The sequence below is a fragment of the Ipomoea nil genome, unplaced genomic scaffold, assembly GCF_001879475.1.
Source record: "Ipomoea nil cultivar Tokyo-kokei standard unplaced genomic scaffold, Asagao_1.1 scaffold1509, whole genome shotgun sequence".
In the NCBI taxonomy this organism is placed as follows: domain Eukaryota; kingdom Viridiplantae; phylum Streptophyta; class Magnoliopsida; order Solanales; family Convolvulaceae; genus Ipomoea; species Ipomoea nil.
This window is the reverse complement of record NW_017617937.1, coordinates 1584281-1600878: the sequence shown is the minus strand read 5'-3', so window position 1 is coordinate 1600878 and position 16598 is coordinate 1584281. Positions and strand designations below refer to the sequence as shown.

The 16598-nt window shown below is 36.7% G+C and overlaps 3 protein-coding genes across 9 annotated transcripts; all 3 read left to right on the top strand.

Annotated features, from left to right (window-relative positions):
* Positions 1-5273: 5273 nt before the first annotated feature.
* LOC109189149 (tRNA-dihydrouridine(16/17) synthase [NAD(P)(+)]-like) lies at positions 5274-8832 on the top strand. 4 transcript variants are annotated; one of them, XR_002055547.1, is made up of 4 exons: positions 5274-5716; positions 6552-6658; positions 7100-7929; positions 8217-8832. XR_002055547.1 is itself a non-coding variant. In XM_019339915.1 (3 exons), exons 1-3 carry the CDS (start codon positions 5303-5305, stop codon positions 7824-7826), a joined length of 1248 nt encoding a protein of 415 aa, XP_019195460.1. In that variant the 5' UTR covers positions 5274-5302; the 3' UTR covers positions 7827-8775. The 4 variants fall into 4 exon arrangements, 1 of the variants encoding a protein (XP_019195460.1); XR_002055546.1 differs by having other exon boundaries at positions 8191-8832; XR_002055545.1 differs by having other exon boundaries at positions 7100-8062.
* A 117-nt stretch (positions 8833-8949) lies between these two features.
* LOC109189148 (uncharacterized protein At4g06744-like) lies at positions 8950-10839 on the top strand. Of its 4 annotated transcripts, none has more exons than XM_019339914.1 (2): positions 8950-9396; positions 9490-10839. In XM_019339914.1, the coding sequence occupies exons 1-2, from the start codon at positions 9178-9180 to the stop codon at positions 10705-10707; spliced, it is 1437 nt and encodes a 478-aa protein (XP_019195459.1). In that variant the 5' UTR covers positions 8950-9177; the 3' UTR covers positions 10708-10839. The 4 variants fall into 4 exon arrangements, with proteins under 4 accessions (XP_019195459.1, XP_019195458.1, XP_019195456.1 ...); XM_019339913.1 differs by having other exon boundaries at positions 8950-9401; positions 9495-10839; XM_019339911.1 differs by having other exon boundaries at positions 8950-9401; positions 9462-10839.
* Positions 10840-13460: 2621 nt separating this feature from the next.
* Positions 13461-16340, top strand: LOC109189122 (SUMO-conjugating enzyme SCE1-like). Its single transcript, XM_019339869.1, has 5 exons — positions 13461-13741; positions 13904-13987; positions 15547-15699; positions 15787-15900; positions 16035-16340. Exons 1-5 carry the CDS (start codon positions 13673-13675, stop codon positions 16095-16097), a joined length of 483 nt encoding a protein of 160 aa, XP_019195414.1. The 5' UTR covers positions 13461-13672; the 3' UTR covers positions 16098-16340.
* The last annotated feature ends 258 nt before the right edge of the window (positions 16341-16598 follow it).

The window sequence follows — 16598 nt, the reverse complement described above, 5'->3', positions numbered from 1 at the left end:
TCCGAAGTGTGCTTTAGCTAAAATTCATTTTGCAATCTTAGTCGATAAATGATCGCAATGAAGTAAATTAGCTAAGATTTCTTATAGCAAACATGATTAAACTAACTGTAAATTAAAAGTCAATATGCAACTCCTACAATAAATCAAATTTGTAACCGAAAGCATTTTAATTTATTCTTCTTTTTTTTTCTTTAATGGTATAGTGAATATAGTGTATTCATAGTTTAAAGGGGAAAAAAATCTTAACGGAATGATTCAGTCAAAAATAATGATGCAAGTTGAGGAACATGTCGTGTGGGCAACGGTGGAGGGTTGACCATTAAAAGGGAAGACGAAATGGAAGGTGGCAGTTGGGACGGCTGATTTACTCTTAAAGTGAAGTGAAGCCAGTTAATTGTAACCACCCATTTTTGTTGCTCAATCAATGTTTCAATGTACAATTTCAGATTTCACGACCGACTGAATCAAATCCATACGTTAATTCAACTAGAATCTTCTTTTTTTGAGCAGGGTGTTAGTGATAATGGACTCATGATTTTTAGAGATAAAAATCATATTTCATTTGCTCAGTCACTCTTTTTGAGGTAAATATTAATGTTGGTATTGTAAATTCAATGGATATATTATATAAATTATTTGGATAGACATAGATTTAGAATAAGGTTTACATTTGATGGTGCCGTGGGACGGGAACTAAAGACAATTGGACCAACGAGTAAAGGTTTAATTAAGAATGGATAAAGGTAGAGAAGGAGATACAATCGTTGGGGCTTGAGGAACCCCTTAACTTGCAAGCAGACAATACTAGCACAACCGCACCTTACTCCAACTAGTTTACCTAGCTAATATCTTGTGTATGTTAAAGCAGTAAATAATGTACAAGAATACGTGTCGGTAGGGCGTTATTTTGACACTTGGCACGATCTTTGATGGACACTTGGATGAAAAAAAGCCACAATAACCACTCATTTTTGGGAAATGAACACTAAAAGAGGTACTTATTTGCTCTCCCTTCAAAGTTCGAACACAATAGATTATAAAATTACACACTTGAGACGATTTTTCTAATCTTTGAAATATATGCATGTCTTCTAGAGGATGCGAAGTTTGATTTGAATTGTTAAAGATTGATCAAATTTAATTTGGTCAAACATTGGTGCACGCACATTTCTAACACGTAAATTGAATTTGTGTTCTGATACTGAGTGATGGGGAGGGTTTGAATGGTTTTAAAATTCTTCAAAGTTGGTTGGTCCACAGTAGACTCAAGTAGAGCCAGCATCCTCAAATTCTCCATTTGATAATAAAGAAACTGTACAGTAGTACATGACATTACGGGTGCATGGTATGCTTCAACACATCATATTCTATTCCTACATAAATAATAATAATAATACTCTTCGAATATTTGTTTTAATAGTATGGTTAGATAGAGAGGCCTTTTTAAATTTTTTTTATTTAATATAAGAAAAAATAAACAAAAATCACTCCATCAATCAACTCATTAGTTTTTCCCCAAATCACTCCTCTCCTTTAATAATTAGGACCTAATCAATTGAACATGACAAAATTATTCTGTGTAACTAAAAAGAATAGTCATATATTTTACGATATTGATTTTAAAGATTGCGCTTATACTTTTGGTAAGACCTTATTTATTTATAACCTGCCTTGTACATCGCCCATAAATGGTGAGCCACTCCATCGGTTAGAAATATACAAATTACAAAAATGCATTGTACATGCAAAAGCACTATAATATCTAATATTTAGTGGAGCATTATATATATATATATATATATATATATATATATATATATATATATATATATATATAGAATTAAGCAACCTCCAATTTAATGATAGTTGCTTAGCTTTTTGAATCACCATAATCCTTATACTGCAATAGAGAGATTATCATTCACTTTTTTCTGAAAACCAAAGAAATGATTGTATTAAAAGAACTCCAAAATGCAGGGGATGAACTCCACACTCAGGACATAGGAAGAACCGGCTGCCCGCGCTAATGCAATCAGGAGGGGATTATCATTCACTTAATCTCAAACAAAGTAGCTAGATGTTTATATGCAATAACTTGAGTAGTGAGATACTAAAGATGTTTATATATATCTCCTACGTACCACCATTATATATAGGCTATGTAACTGATTAGCTTAAGAGTACGATCCAAAAAATAATTAAAATAAGAGGTGGGCTTGACCAAGGCTATCCAATTAGGAGAATAGGGGTTGGTCGGCGACCCAGACACCCGATCTCAGTTTACCGACGAGTGACGAACTCTTTGGGATCAAGCGGACCGAAGCGGACTGTCGGAGGGTGGCAGCGGACCGCTCCCAGGTCCGCGGCCTTGGCGCTTTTTGGTCCAATGTTGGAGCGTCTTGGTTGTCCGTTAGTGGTTGGAGAGCCTCAACTTGGTTCACCCAGGTGAGTGGCGTGCTATTCGGTGGAGGGGCAAACTGCTCGGACTGACCACTTGGACAGACGGGTCGCTCTGGCAGTTAGCGATGCAATTGGCGATGTCCAGTACGTGGCTTGCGACGTGGCACGCAAGGAGATATTTGGCGGGAGAGCGCAACACCTAGTGAGACACGCGTATTGCATACAACGGAGGAGAGTAGAGTATAGTTTTTAATCTTTTGCCCCGACTGACAAAGATTTTTGAATCTGTTTTTTGGCCACAATAATGTTACGACCAAATGAAGATGTTTTAATAAAAAAAAGATTAAATTTAAAGTAGACCCTCACATATAAATGTAAGATTAAAAATAGACTTCCATTAATACACATCATGTAATGAAAATAATACTCTATAAAAAAGACAACATTTTGTTGAATTAAGGAAGTCAAAATCTGCAGCTGGGGTATTGATTAGTGTTCAAGTTTGGACACACAATGGGGCCCTAGAAGTTCTTCTGTAGTTTGTTTTTTGCCTTGGCTGATTGCTCAAAGTCAACAGAGGATGCATGCATGGGTCATCCATTGTGGTCTGTCTTCTTTTAATGCCTGACGACTGCCATGTGACAACGCATCTTATTATAGTCTCCTCTTTTTATCCTTTTGGTTTAAGTGAGACGACATGACAGCTATGAGCTCTAATTTCTGTACTACTTTATAAAAGGAAAATAATATATTTATTCTCGTGAAGTATAAACTCCCACCAAGTATAGTGTATTAATAAATTTATATGAATAAAGAAAAATAGTGATCCATTTGGTTATTTAAACCAATCAAATAATAACATTTCAGTAAAGAGTATAAAATGGAGTAGAAAGTAGGAATAAATATAGTATTACTCTTTATAAAATGTCTTTCACTTTTATGAAAGGCAATGGAGTGCGTCGAACCAAACACATCAATTGAGATGGAGGGAGTAGTAATTTTTCAGGAATGGGTTGTTGAGTGGGCAGTATATAATTCTCATTTTATCTGTTGTACTTATTATTTATTGATCAATTAATTCTTTAATTTTTTTATTTTTATTAACATTTGTTTATAATTTCTATTTTTTTTTTGTGTTTAATAGTGTTTTTAATGTAGTTTTTAAATATATAAATTTTACATATTATTTCTAAACTAAATATTATGAAAAATTAAATTGTAAATAACTTCATTCAAGTTTCGTTAACCGAACTCGACGCATAAAATGAGACGAAGGAAATATATTAAAAAGTTACGAATTTAATTATTGTTAACATCTTGTAGTTGAATCTATTATATTGATTTTTTTTTTTTGTGCGATTTATCCTATCTCCTTTGTTGTTTGCAAGTTATTATATAAAAGTTGAATTATCCATTGTACACCATATGATAATGATTATGGATTCCTTAGTGAAATTACTCAATGATTGTGGGTTCGTCTCATCACATAAAAAAAAAATAGAATAGTTTCTGAAACTACGTCTTATTTCCCGTCACATTCCTGTAGGAAGATTTGTGTGGGGTACCTGGTTGACCTAGTTAAATTAGCAATCGTTATGCTATGGATCCGTGTCCAGCGTGCATTGTGGACACGGTAACGGTGTCGTTAGTGACACCGTTATCTTCCACCATTTTTTATTTTTTATTTTTTAAAAATTTCAGACCGCTTTGTTATAAGAGCATATGTTCATAATTTTATTACTATATGTTCATAATTGTAAGTTCATAATGTCAGAGCTCTGTGTTCATAATTCCATAACTGTACATTCATAATTCCGTAACTGTACATTCATAATTACGTAACTGTAAATTCATAATTTTTGAAACTCTATGTTCACAATTTTAGAGCTCTATGTTAATAATTTTATCATTATATGTTCATAATTGTAAGTTCATAATGTCAGATCTCTGTGTTCATAATTCCATAACTTACATTCACAATGCCACAAACGAATAACGCCGTTAACGGCGAGACAAAATCAATTTTTTAAAAAAAAAAAAACTGAAATGTCGCGTTTTCTCTGAAAACGACATCGTTTTGGACTCGTATCCACAATGCATTGTGGACACGAGTCCACAGCATAATTTGTTATACTATGGACCCGTGTCCTGCATGCTGGATACGGTAACGGTGTCGTTAGTGGCACTGTTCTCTTCCACTTTTTTTTTTTTTTTTTTTTTTAATTCCAGACCACTTTGTTATATGAGTATATGTTCATAATTTTATCACTATATGTTCATAATGTCAGAGCTCTGTGTTCATAATTGCATAATTGTACATTCATAATTTCATAACTGTATATTCATAATTCCGTAACTGTACATTCATAATTCAATAACTGTAAATTCATAATTTTCGAAACTCTATGTTCACAATTTTAGAGCTCTATGTTCATAATTTTATCATTATATGTTTATAATTGTAAGTTCATAATGTCTGAGCTCTGTGTTCATAATTTCATAACTTACATTAATAATTCCATAACTGTACATTCATAATTACATAACTGTACATTCATAATTCTATAACTGTACATTCATAATGCCACAAACGAATAACACAGTTAACGGCGAGACAAAATTAAATTTTTTTTTTTTTTTTTTAACTGGAAGGCCGCGTTTCCCTTAAAACGGTGTCGTTTGGACTCGTGTCTATAATGCATTGTGGACACGAGTCCACAGCATAATTTGCGTACTCATTTGTATGGGCCCAAAATACTAATTATAAATATAAGGGTGTAGCCAAGATACAAAACAATTGGACTAAAGCCCACCTTGTATCTTTCAAATGGACCAAAGCCCAAATTCTTCGTGTTTAACTCTCGCGACTAGCAGTTCCTAATCTTTCCTTACAGAACTTTTCATGGCTACCCAAATCCCAACTGTCTCTGCACAAAACCTCCACGATGCCGACGGCGTAGATGACCTTCTCTGCTCAGGAATCGCCGCCGCCGAAGCCGACGGAGATGCGAATCACATTCATTCCTTAGAAGAAGAAGAAGAAGAAGAAGAAGAAGAAGAAGAAGTTCAGTCCTCTAGTTTGGTTCGTCCGAATGGGTACTTGCGTGGAGAGGCGTGGATTGAGAGAGCGTGGATTCACTGGAAAAAAATTGGACAGCCGAAACTCATTGTTGCACCTATGGTCGACAACTCGGAGCTTCCTTTTCGTATGCTCTGTCGTAAGTACGGTGCTGAAGCTGCTTATACCCCTATGCTACACTCGCGTATTTTCAACGAAGACGACAAGTATCGCTCTGTAGAATTTACTACCTGCAAGGTAATCTACTTTAAGCTCAAACAGTTTTCAAAAACTTGAAAATTTTCCCTGCTTGGATTATATTCTTAAAATTTGCTTTGTACATTGCCCGTATGCATTTCTGCAACTACATATTTCAGTTTGTATCCTCAAATGTTACTTCTTTGGCGCATTTTGACATATGATTATGGCCCTGTTTGGTGAATGATAGCCCATAGCTGTTAGCGTTAGCGGATTGAGTTAATTAGAGGTTATAATTAGTTGATAACATTTATTTAGTTGATACCGAGTAACATTTATTGTAGAAATGAGTTTGGTAAATTAGCTGTTAGCTTATAGCTGTTTGGTATAATTTTTTTCTCAAAAAGCTAATTGAAAAAGTTGCTTTGAGCAACTTTTTGAATTTGCTAATTAACCAAACACCTATATTAATTTTTTAACAAAGTCAAACAATTAATAGTTGTCAAATAAGTCAAAATTGGTTGATAGGCTAACTATTTTACCAAACAAGGCCTATATAAATTCTAGGCGTACCACTTTTGCCGAGCTGCCTGCATGTTTTATTGTTTAATGCAGCTTTTAAAATTTCTTCTGTAGAATGTTAATGTCCAATTTCAAGATGAGTGTTGTTCTTTTCTGATTTGGACTTTGGAGTGCTTGATATCTACTATCATTTAATGTGTGTTTTAAAATTTCTTGATTAGAATGCTGATATCCAATTTCAGGATGGGTTTCTTTTTTCCTGATTTGGATTGCTTGCTTTCTGCTTCATCTATGTATTTGTTCCAGAATTGTGTTACTGGGCATTCTAATGTTCCAGTTTGGTATTCATCTTACTGTGTTCTCTAAATTGCAGGAGGATCGCCCACTTTTTGTTCAATTCTGTGCGAATGACCCAGACACTTTGCTGGAAGCAGCCCGGAGAGTAGAACCTTATTGTGATTATGTGGACATCAACTTAGGGTAGCATCCTCCTTCCTTCAAGTGTTATCTATTATTCTAACATTGATACTAAAATAATGTCTGAAGATAATTTGCTTACACTTAGGCAATTAGAGGTAGTCCTGTTGTCTTGGATACTGATTATTTGCTACTAGAAAACAATTGGCATTTGATTATAAGTATTTTTGTCTTGGTGTTTAGATGGACACTCCTCATTTTGGACCTTAATCACTACATTTTTTTTTTTGTCTGGCTATTTAATTTTCAAATTCTACAACCATTACTTCTGTTTAAATGAATTTTCTTTTGTGATATTCTTTCAATTTAGTCTACAATCATAATCCGTCATTTTTCAGTCAATTCTGGTTTAAGTTTATTTCTACATTTCCCAGTTGATTGATCTGTTCACATACGATAGAATATGATTTTATTGGCTCTTATATAAATTGTTTTATTTCCCAGGTGTCCCCAGCGTATTGCAAAGCGGGGGAACTATGGAGCTTTCCTCATGGATAATCTTCCAGTTGTTAGGGCTCTGGTAGAAAAATTGGCTCAAAATCTTAGCATTCCTGTTTCATGCAAAATCCGTGTCTTCCCTGATTTGCAAGATACCATCAATTATGCCAAGATGTTGGAGGAAGCTGGTTGTGCTCTTTTAGCAGTCCATGGACGAACAAGAGATGAAAAAGATGGGAAGAAATTTCGAGCCAACTGGCCTTTCATCAAGGCTGTTAGAGATTCAGTGAGAATTCCTGTCCTTGCTAATGGGAATATACGTCATATGGATGATGTACAAAATTGTTTGGAAGAGACTGGTGCGGATGGGGTACTTTCAGCTGAGACTCTTCTTGAGAATCCAGCCCTTTTTGCTGGATATTTGACTACTGAATGGTCATCTGGCAGTAATGGAACCCTGGAAGATGGACAGTTAGACCAGGCTGAGTTATTAGTGGAGTATTTGAAGTTTTGCGAGAGATATCCTGTGCCATGGAGAATTATTCGGTCTCATGTGCACAAGATGTTGGGAGAGTGGTTCAGGATCCAGCCAGATGTAAGAGAGGATCTAAATAAACAATCAAAACTAACATTTGAGTTTCTACATGGCTTGGTAAATCGACTAAGGGAACTCGGTGTGAGGATACCCCTGTTTGTGAAGAAACCCCACAAAGAATGCTTGCAAGTGGAGTAGAGACATGAAAAAACTGGTTTTCTACATGTCTTGTTCCATGACCCATTTTTTCTTGATGTCAACAATATAGAAGCTGGTATCTGCAGCACCAGATTACAGCAAGGTTTGATCTAATTGTTAAATTCACTACTTGGTTACTCGATTTTAACTTGTTCATTCATTCTGAGAATTGTACGGTTGATGTTGTTTAAAACATTGTGAAATTACACATTTGGAGAATATACATACATCCATGGGTAAGAAGCAAGCTTGCACAAGTATACTATGTCGAGAAAGTTTGCATTGCACTACTAGATTTGAAATTAATTATTTCTCTTGTAACCCATATATTTTGTTGTAACATTTGCTTCTTTGTAACCCCAAGAAACACTGCAATCTTGCTAATTTCAGCCCGTAACACACTCTGTTCAAGGAGCTCTGAATTGGGATAATGAATTGAAGTGTGTGGTGGAACTTAGTCTGAGTGAGATAAATGTGTCCAAGAGTGCTTTGTCTTGGGATCTTCTGGTGCCATATTGCCATCATCAGTACGCATAAAAGAGATCATGATGTAATGGGTCCTCCACAGTCTCTTCTGCGTCATACCTCCATGTGAGGATGTGGAGCCTCCCTTCTCTCCCTGTTATACAGCTCTAAAGGTCAGGCCGTCAGGTACTTCCAAATTCTTGTGTGTTGATGTTGGAAAGATTTGGGGTAACTTAGCTCTGCCTCTGGATACTGTAGATAATATCCACAGGATTGCTTTCTGCTAATTTTATGTATCTCATTCTTAGTTCTTAACTAATTATATAGTATTTGCTGCAATGGGACAGGTTAACTACTACTAGTAGTCTACTACTACAATGGGACAATATACATTTATTGATGTAACATGTGTTGTATTTGAAACAAATACTCATTGGTCCTTCTAGAGTTACACGTGAATTAGTGGTACTAATGCTTCCCTTTTTTGTTTTTTGTTTTTGTTTTATTGACGAAAGAAACCTGCAACCATTATCTGAGAGTATGTATTGGGTAAACTCTACTGGTAAACCAGCTTAGGTTGCGCATAACTAACTGGCTCAATCCAAGAAGGTTCAATTGGGAATTGAACTTGTGGTTACCAATTCAATAGTGACTACTCAGCTAAAATTGTTCCCAATGCTTCAGTTTTGACACTGCTTGCTCTGCACATGTATTTTGGCTTTTGCCTACTGCCAGTAAGGATGTTCCCACTTGGCTATTTTAATCTCTTGCTCCAACCCTTGTTGAGAGTGGAAGTTGATAAGGTTATGTATTATTACTATCATACTCCTTACATCAATTATATATATGATTAGCTTATTACTATGGTTTCTAAAAGATTGTAAGGATGGGGAGAGTTATCATCTCAGTTCTCACAGTTTCTCATCTCTTCTTCTTCTTCTTCCTCTTCTCACTTCCATTGTTCCTTGAAGCCACCATTTCCATATCCTCACCTGGAGAAAATAAGAGAGCTGCATTAGAAATCATAATATCATTTACTCCTCCCCCTAGCTCCGCCCCTGAACCCACATGTCCTCCTCCTCTGCCTCCCCCTCCAGAATGCCCTCCGCCACTCCCTCCACCTCCACCTCCTCCGCCACAAAAACCACAAAAACCGCCTCCATCACCCCCTCCTCCGCCACAAAAACAGCCTCCATCACCCCCTCCTCCGCCACCAAAACAGCCTCCATCACCTAGTTTTCCATTCCCATTTGAAACATCAGAACTACGCAGGATAGAGAGAGTGATCAAAAGATTCAGAAGAACAATAATCCATGACCCAACCGGCATTACCAAAACCTGGACGGGCAAGGATCAACTCTGCAAAAACTCATCCGCATACATAGGATACATTTGTTACAACACAACAAAAGACAACAGGCTTGCTGTTGGTGGCATAAACTTCAACGGTCGCCACCTTGGCAATAGTACAAACCCTCTGTCGCTGGAAAAGTATGTCGAACAGTTCAAGGACTTGGTCGTTCTCCATGTCAACTCCAACAACTTCGTAGGCACCATTCCTTCTGGAATCTCAGTGTCCAATCTCCCCACTCTCTTCGAGCTCGACGTCAGCAACAACAAGCTCTCTGGGCCGTTCCCAGAACACGTTCTTGCAGCTACAAACTTAACATATTTGGACCTCCGGTTCAACACCTTCCACGGCCAACTCCCCCCTCAAGTCTTCACACTAGACCTTGACGCTCTGTTCCTCAACAACAATGGATTCTCCGGCTCATTACCCGACAACCTTGGCAGAACCCCTGTCTTCTTCCTAACCTTAGCAAACAACTACTTCACTGGCCAAATCCCTAGAAGCATTGGTGACGCTTCAAAGTACCTGCTTGAAGTTCTATTCCTGAACAATGAATTATCCGGCTGTCTTCCCTGGGAAATCGGGAAGCTGAAAAACGCAACCGTCTTCGATGCCAGCAAAAACCAGTTAACAGGCCCCATTCCACACTCATTCGGCTGCCTCAAGAAACTGCAGATCCTCAACCTAAGCACCAACAAGATGTACGGGGCCGTCCCGGAATCACTGTGCGTGCTGGGAGACCTGGAGGAACTGAGCCTGGGATCAAACTATTTCACCCAGGTCGGAGAAGAATGCAGGAAGCTAATCGCCAAGAAAATTCTGGACGTGAAGAATAACTGCATTCTGGGTCTGCCCAACCAGAGAAGCCCGCAAGAGTGTTCGGATTTCTTCTCCAAACACATGCAGCGTTGCAGTGACGAGAAAACCATGTTGTCGCACCTACCTCCTGGTTGTCGTATTGATTCACTCTCTACCTCTCCGAAACACGCACGCCATAGCTCACAAACACGCAAGAAGAAGACAGCAAAAACTACTTATGCTGCACTCAAGATGCATGGACCATGATGATGTTCAATTCCTTAATTTGTGTTTATTATAATATATTTAATGGACCTCGCCGGGGTTAGTTTTAACTGTGTATTGCATATAGGATTTCAATTGAAGAAGGAATAAAGTAATTGTCTTTGTATTTGTGAATGCTTAGGCGGCAGCTACGTTATCAAGATTGGTAAACTTTGACAAGAATGATCATGGTATGTTGTCGAATTTGCGCAGAGATTAGCTTCTTTGTGTTTACACCTAGAGAACATGTCCTGTCTCACTTCGAAATCTCTTTAATAGCTTCAAACCAAGGATCTCATGATGTTTGGTGCAAACCTCATCTTACTAATGGCTAAAAACGAATCACTCTCAATAAGAATAACATAATAAAAGCCTTTATTAACTGGTCTATGATAGATATAGCTCAAATTTCATCGAAAAGTCTAGTTGAAACTCCAAATCTGAATGTAAAATTACAAATTAAATCAACTTTCTCACACAATTCTCTACAACGTGATCAGAAGCCACGATTCCCCAATTGGCCAATTGCACTATCATTGACTTCGATAACATAGCTTGTCAACGGCAAATTATTTCGTGGACCTGGGTCGACCTTGTGCAGATCCAAAAATACACAATTAATATACTTGGCCTGTTTGATTGAGCGTAATTTGACTGTAGTTGAATTGCAATTCAGTGGAAGCCACAATTACGCTGTCCGGTTGGAGGGAATTGCAATTCCACAGAATTGCAATTCCCTCCTTTTGCTGAATTGCAATTCATGGGCACCCCCCTATGAATTGCAATTCGGTGGTTGTGGGAAAAGGACAAAAGGATGAAAGGACAAAAGTACCCTTAATTATTACTACTATTATTATTACACAAGGGCAGTTTAGTCTTTATATCACTTCTTTCATTCCCTACCCAATAATTCTATTCATCCCTACCAAACAATGTAATTTGAATTCCTACTTTATTTCACCTTATTCTTTTCCCACCGAATTGCAATTCATTTCCTCCCTAATTCCTTACTCCCAACCAAACGCCCTGTAAAATGTTTCAAGAGTTAATACCCAAAATAGTCCCTCGACTATGTCGTAATTACCAATTTGGTCCTCGACTATCATTTTTACCCAATTAAGTCCTCAACTATACAATTTTTACCCAATTTAGTCCTTTGTCAATTTGACTGTTTGTTGACTGTCAAAAGTGGAAATAAAGTTGTAATTTTACAAGTTTTCTCCTTCCTCCGCATTTAGCAGCGCTAAACCATGTAGCAATAAGCTCCGGTTGGGTTCTAAACCAGTCAGTATCGAAGTAGTGGTTGTGCATCGGATAGCCCATGAATTTGATTTTCAACGATTTTTTGACGATCGAAATCTGATCGGAGTGTATTGCTGCATGGTTTGGCGCTGCTAAATGGAGAGGAATGAGAAATCTTGTAAAATTATAATTTTATCCCGACTTTTGACAGTCAACAAACAGTCAAATTAATACAGAAGACTAAATTGGGTAAGAATTGTATAGTTGAGGACTAAATTGGGTAAGAATTGTATAGTTGAGGACTTAATTGAGTAAAAGTTACATAGTTGAGGACTTAATTGGGTAAGAATGGTAGTTGAGGACCAAATTGATAATTATGGCATAGTCGAGGGACCATTTTAGGTATTAACTCATGTTTCAATTTACTTTTTAAAAATTCACAATTTGTGATGACCCTGTATTGTATTCACAAATTCTTAGACACACAATTTATATTCTATATGTACACAATTCCAATACTAAAAGTACAAAATTTAGAACCAAGGTCCATCTTGCAAGGTGGATCCTGGTCAATGGTATAACAACTGCTTTTCAACTTATCCCATCTAATGAGGCAAATTATGCCGCGCAACGGTTGCAAAAACGGCGTTGTTTTGATTAAAAACGATGCGTCCGACTTTTAAAAAAAATCATTTTGATTGCCATTAACGGCGTTATGCTGTGCATAATTTGAACTATATATCCAGAATTAATGAACTATATATCCACATCGGTTACTGGTACTCTGTTTTGACTTATGGCTGTTCGATGCGTCTGTGTATTCAGAATGAATGAACTATATATCCAGAATTAATGAACTATAAATTCAGAATTAGTGAACTATATATCTAGAATTAATGAACTATATATCCAGAATTAATGAACTATATATCCAGAATTAGTGAACTATGTATCCATAATTAATGAACTATATATCCAGAATCAGTGAATTATATATCCAGAATTAGTGAACTATATATCCACACCGAAAATGGTGGAAATCCTGTCGATTGGAGTTTTTTTTTTTAAAAAACAATTGATTGATGGAGTTAAACGGTGCCACTAACAACACCGTTACTCCACATAGTGAAATGATGTCGCTCGCAACTATGTGCACCATGCATGATGCACACGGTTGCATAGCATAACAACTTGTCTAATGAAAACTTCTTATTATAATTTAGTGGTACATTTACAAATGATCCAGCCCAGTGGTTGAAATGGCCCAAATCTCAGCACAACGGCCCAGCCCACATATTGCCTACGGAGACCCCACTTAACCACCTAGCATGTATCAAACACGCACTTTTCACGTGAGTTCATGGTAGCGTGGTTTCCACGCTAGAAAAGAAAAAATGAAAAAGAAAATAAAGACTTTAAAAGGAAGGAAAGAAAAGAATAAAGAATCGTTGACTTTAATAAATTTTATCCCATAAAAAACGCATTATAAGAAAGACCGAAAAGCATAACCGATTATTTCAAATCAATGGTTTTTGTCGACAATGATCTCCGCCGTACATCTTTGATTTAATCTCCGCCGTCAATTCCGACTAGTATTTACTTCCGCGGTTCCACCCCCCAAAAATAAACTCCCTCTCACTCCTCTCTCTCTCTCTCTCTCTCTTCGTCTCTCCGTCTAGCGACGACCACAACTCCGGCGACCGTTCATTTTCCGCTACCGGAAACAATGTCGGGAGGTATTGCTCGTGGTCGTCTCACCGAGGAGCGCAAAGCCTGGCGCAGAAATCACCCTCACGTGCGTCTCGCGCTCTCTCTTCTCGTCTCTCAGTTCTGCTTTATCTTCCTGCATATTTCCATCTGTATCATCTCGTGTGATCTTTACTTTTAAAATGATTTCGGCTTTGTGGATTTCGATGTTCGCGTATTGTTTATGTTTGGATTTGTGTTTTTGCTTTAGGGATTCGTGGCTAAGCCGGAGACACTACCGGACGGTTCAGTGAACTTGATGGTTTGGCACTGCATTATTCCCGGCAAGGCCGGGGTAAGTCCTTGTCTCCTTTATTACCTACCATTTTTTCCACTGTTTTTGATAGTTCAAGTTAGCTGAAGGTAAATTTTGTTTGTAAAATATGCAAAGAGACCTAGTTGAAGAAGTTTTTTGAGTGATTGTCTGGTAAAAATTTTATCTGTTATATCTGAGTGAAGAGTGGCTGCTAACTTTATGAATTTTTTATTAACTCGAGGGATTGATTTGAAGGTTGTTCTACTTTGGTTTGCTTGGTGCATTTAGTTTCTTAGTATAGTCAAATTACAGTAAGAAAAGTGTTTTAGTCCAATTAAATTCTCCAATTTGATCTTTTAACTTACTAGTAATAGAGTAAAGTTTACTAATTTTTCCCAAATCTAATTGCAAATTAGAATCATGCTGCTTTTGTCATGTGTTTAGGAGTCTCCTTTAGCTTTTGTTATGTGTTTGGCTTCATGAGTGATATTCACAAGTTGGATGACTCGATCTCTGTATTAAAATTATGAGATGATTTTTTCTTGTAAAAATTTAAATTTTAAACAACAGGGGTGAAAATTAGTTCACACTTGTTTAATAAGGTTGCTAGCTAAGTAGATAGTTTTTGTTTTTGCTGGTGCTGCTTTATGATTTTACTTGCACACAGTTCAGTCAGATAGATAGATATTGCTTGATTTTCAGCAGTCAGGACAGTCACGAAAATGAATCTTATGTTGCAATATAAAAATAAAGCTTAAAGCTGTTTAATTAAATTAAACAGTGCTTACATAGTACACACATTATTATTTGAATCATAATTCTGCATTTCTGCTACAGTATTTCTTAGATTAGACGCTAAAGTGTACTATAAGTTTTTTTCAAAATGCGACAATTCATTACAAAGCACTAAAATTTTTATTTTTTCATCCACAATCAGTGATCATCTTTTTCTTGAACATGGTCTTCCTCCCTTTATCTTAAAAAGTGGTGGTGATCACCAATTCTTGATTTTTATGATTGATTACATGCATAACAGTTATGTTGTCCCAAAAAGCATGTATCATAAATTACATCAATGGAATGGTCTGAATATTCTGGTCCCATGTGTAACAACAGTTAACTTAGTGCAGTAACTTTGATTTAGTACCATATTAAAATTATACACTCTGTAACAGACTTTCCAACTTTCTATTGGACCGTTTAATAAAGCTTATAATCATGGATTTTGATTATTGTTAATATTTGTAGATTGTGAATGAGGTAACTTTTTGTGCATAGGTTATTGACTTAAATAAGGTTAAAGTGTTGTAAAATCATGATCCATAATCTACAATCTGTTCCAATAATGGAAAAAAGAAGACTACTTAATCTATAGTCCCAGTAATCTGATTACATAATCTTTACTGAACAGCACGGTATAAATATTTACAGTTTTTTTGTGTCTATTTACTCATTAACTCTAGAAGAAATATGCTTGCTGGTAGAATATCATCTCACCTATTGTTCAGAAAGATTGCACAAACTTTGCGTAGGCACATATATTTGTAATTCTCTCTGTGTTTTTATAATTTGGTTGCTGAGCAATATAACTGCTGCAGACTGACTGGGAAGATGGTTATTATCCACTTACAATGCACTTCAGCGAGGACTACCCAAGCAAACCACCAAAATGCAAATTCCCACAGGGTTTCTTCCACCCTAATGTCTATCCTTCTGGGACAGTTTGCCTCTCAATCCTTAATGAAGATTATGTATGCAGCATTCTCTTTCTGTACGCTGACTTAAGTCTCAATTAATCTGGTATATGATGGGCTTTCACTGTTTTTGGTTGTTTCTAGGGGTGGAGACCGGCCATTACCGTCAGGCAAATTCTAGTTGGTATCCAGGACTTGTTGGACCAACCAAATCCTTCTGATCCAGCTCAAACTGAAGGTTATCATCTCTTTATCCAGGTAATTCTTTATATTCAACCGTAACTTTATCATCTTCGCTTTATCCAGTTGAATGTGTTAACAAGAATTATAGAATTCATCATTCCAAGAATATAGTAGTAGGTTCTGTTCAATAATTAAGTCCCTATATGCAGGATGCTGTGGAGTATAAGAAGAGGGTTCGACAGCAGGCCAAGATATACCCGCCTCTTATCTAAATACATTACTCCATATTTAACTCCCTTTAGTTGTGCATAATCGTAATGGGCATACCAAGTTTCCTTAGTTGTTGAATTCTCCCTGTCATTTTATATAGTTGATGATGCTTTGTTGTTTGGAGTGGTGATACACTGATACCTCTTGAATTATAGCCTGCTTCATTTGAATTGTATTTGCCTTATCCATTCCATAATGAACCAGTAAATGTACATTTGTTGGAAACAATCTGGTTTCTTGCTGGATTTTGGACAGTTGTCTTATTTCATCTATCTATGCTACTTTGTCTTGTTTCCTACTTGACATCAATGCCAAGTTGGCAGTGTGTCATTTGTTACTCCCCTCAATTCTTATGCTATCTAGCCATCCATTACTGAGCTGGCTGCCAGCCTGGCTAACTTTTTCAGTCTCTCAATTCTACCATACTACTAAACATGCAAAATACTTTTATCAAAATACATTATAATTACTGAGTATTTGATTCTCATTCCGATTCTCGTGTA

Bases quoted from the DNA above. Each gene is read 5' to 3' on its own strand.
- LOC109189149 (XM_019339915.1), top strand. From the start codon at position 5,303: ATGGCTACCCAAATCCCAACTGTCTCTGCACAAAACCTCCACGATGCC. The intron at 5,717-6,551 runs GTAATCTACTTT...TCTAAATTGCAG, and splicing joins TAGAATTTACTACCTGCAAG to GAGGATCGCCCACTTTTTGT. The intron at 6,659-7,099 runs GTAGCATCCTCC...TTTATTTCCCAG, and splicing joins TATGTGGACATCAACTTAGG to GTGTCCCCAGCGTATTGCAA.
- LOC109189148 (XM_019339911.1), top strand. From the start codon at position 9,178: ATGGGGAGAGTTATCATCTCAGTTCTCACAGTTTCTCATCTCTTCTTC. The intron at 9,402-9,461 runs ACTCCCTCCACC...TCCATCACCCCC, and splicing joins CCTCCAGAATGCCCTCCGCC to TCCTCCGCCACAAAAACAGC.
- LOC109189122 (XM_019339869.1), top strand. From the start codon at position 13,673: ATGTCGGGAGGTATTGCTCGTGGTCGTCTCACCGAGGAGCGCAAAGCC. The intron at 13,742-13,903 runs GTGCGTCTCGCG...TTTTTGCTTTAG, and splicing joins GGCGCAGAAATCACCCTCAC to GGATTCGTGGCTAAGCCGGA. The intron at 15,700-15,786 runs GTATGCAGCATT...GGTTGTTTCTAG, and splicing joins CAATCCTTAATGAAGATTAT to GGGTGGAGACCGGCCATTAC.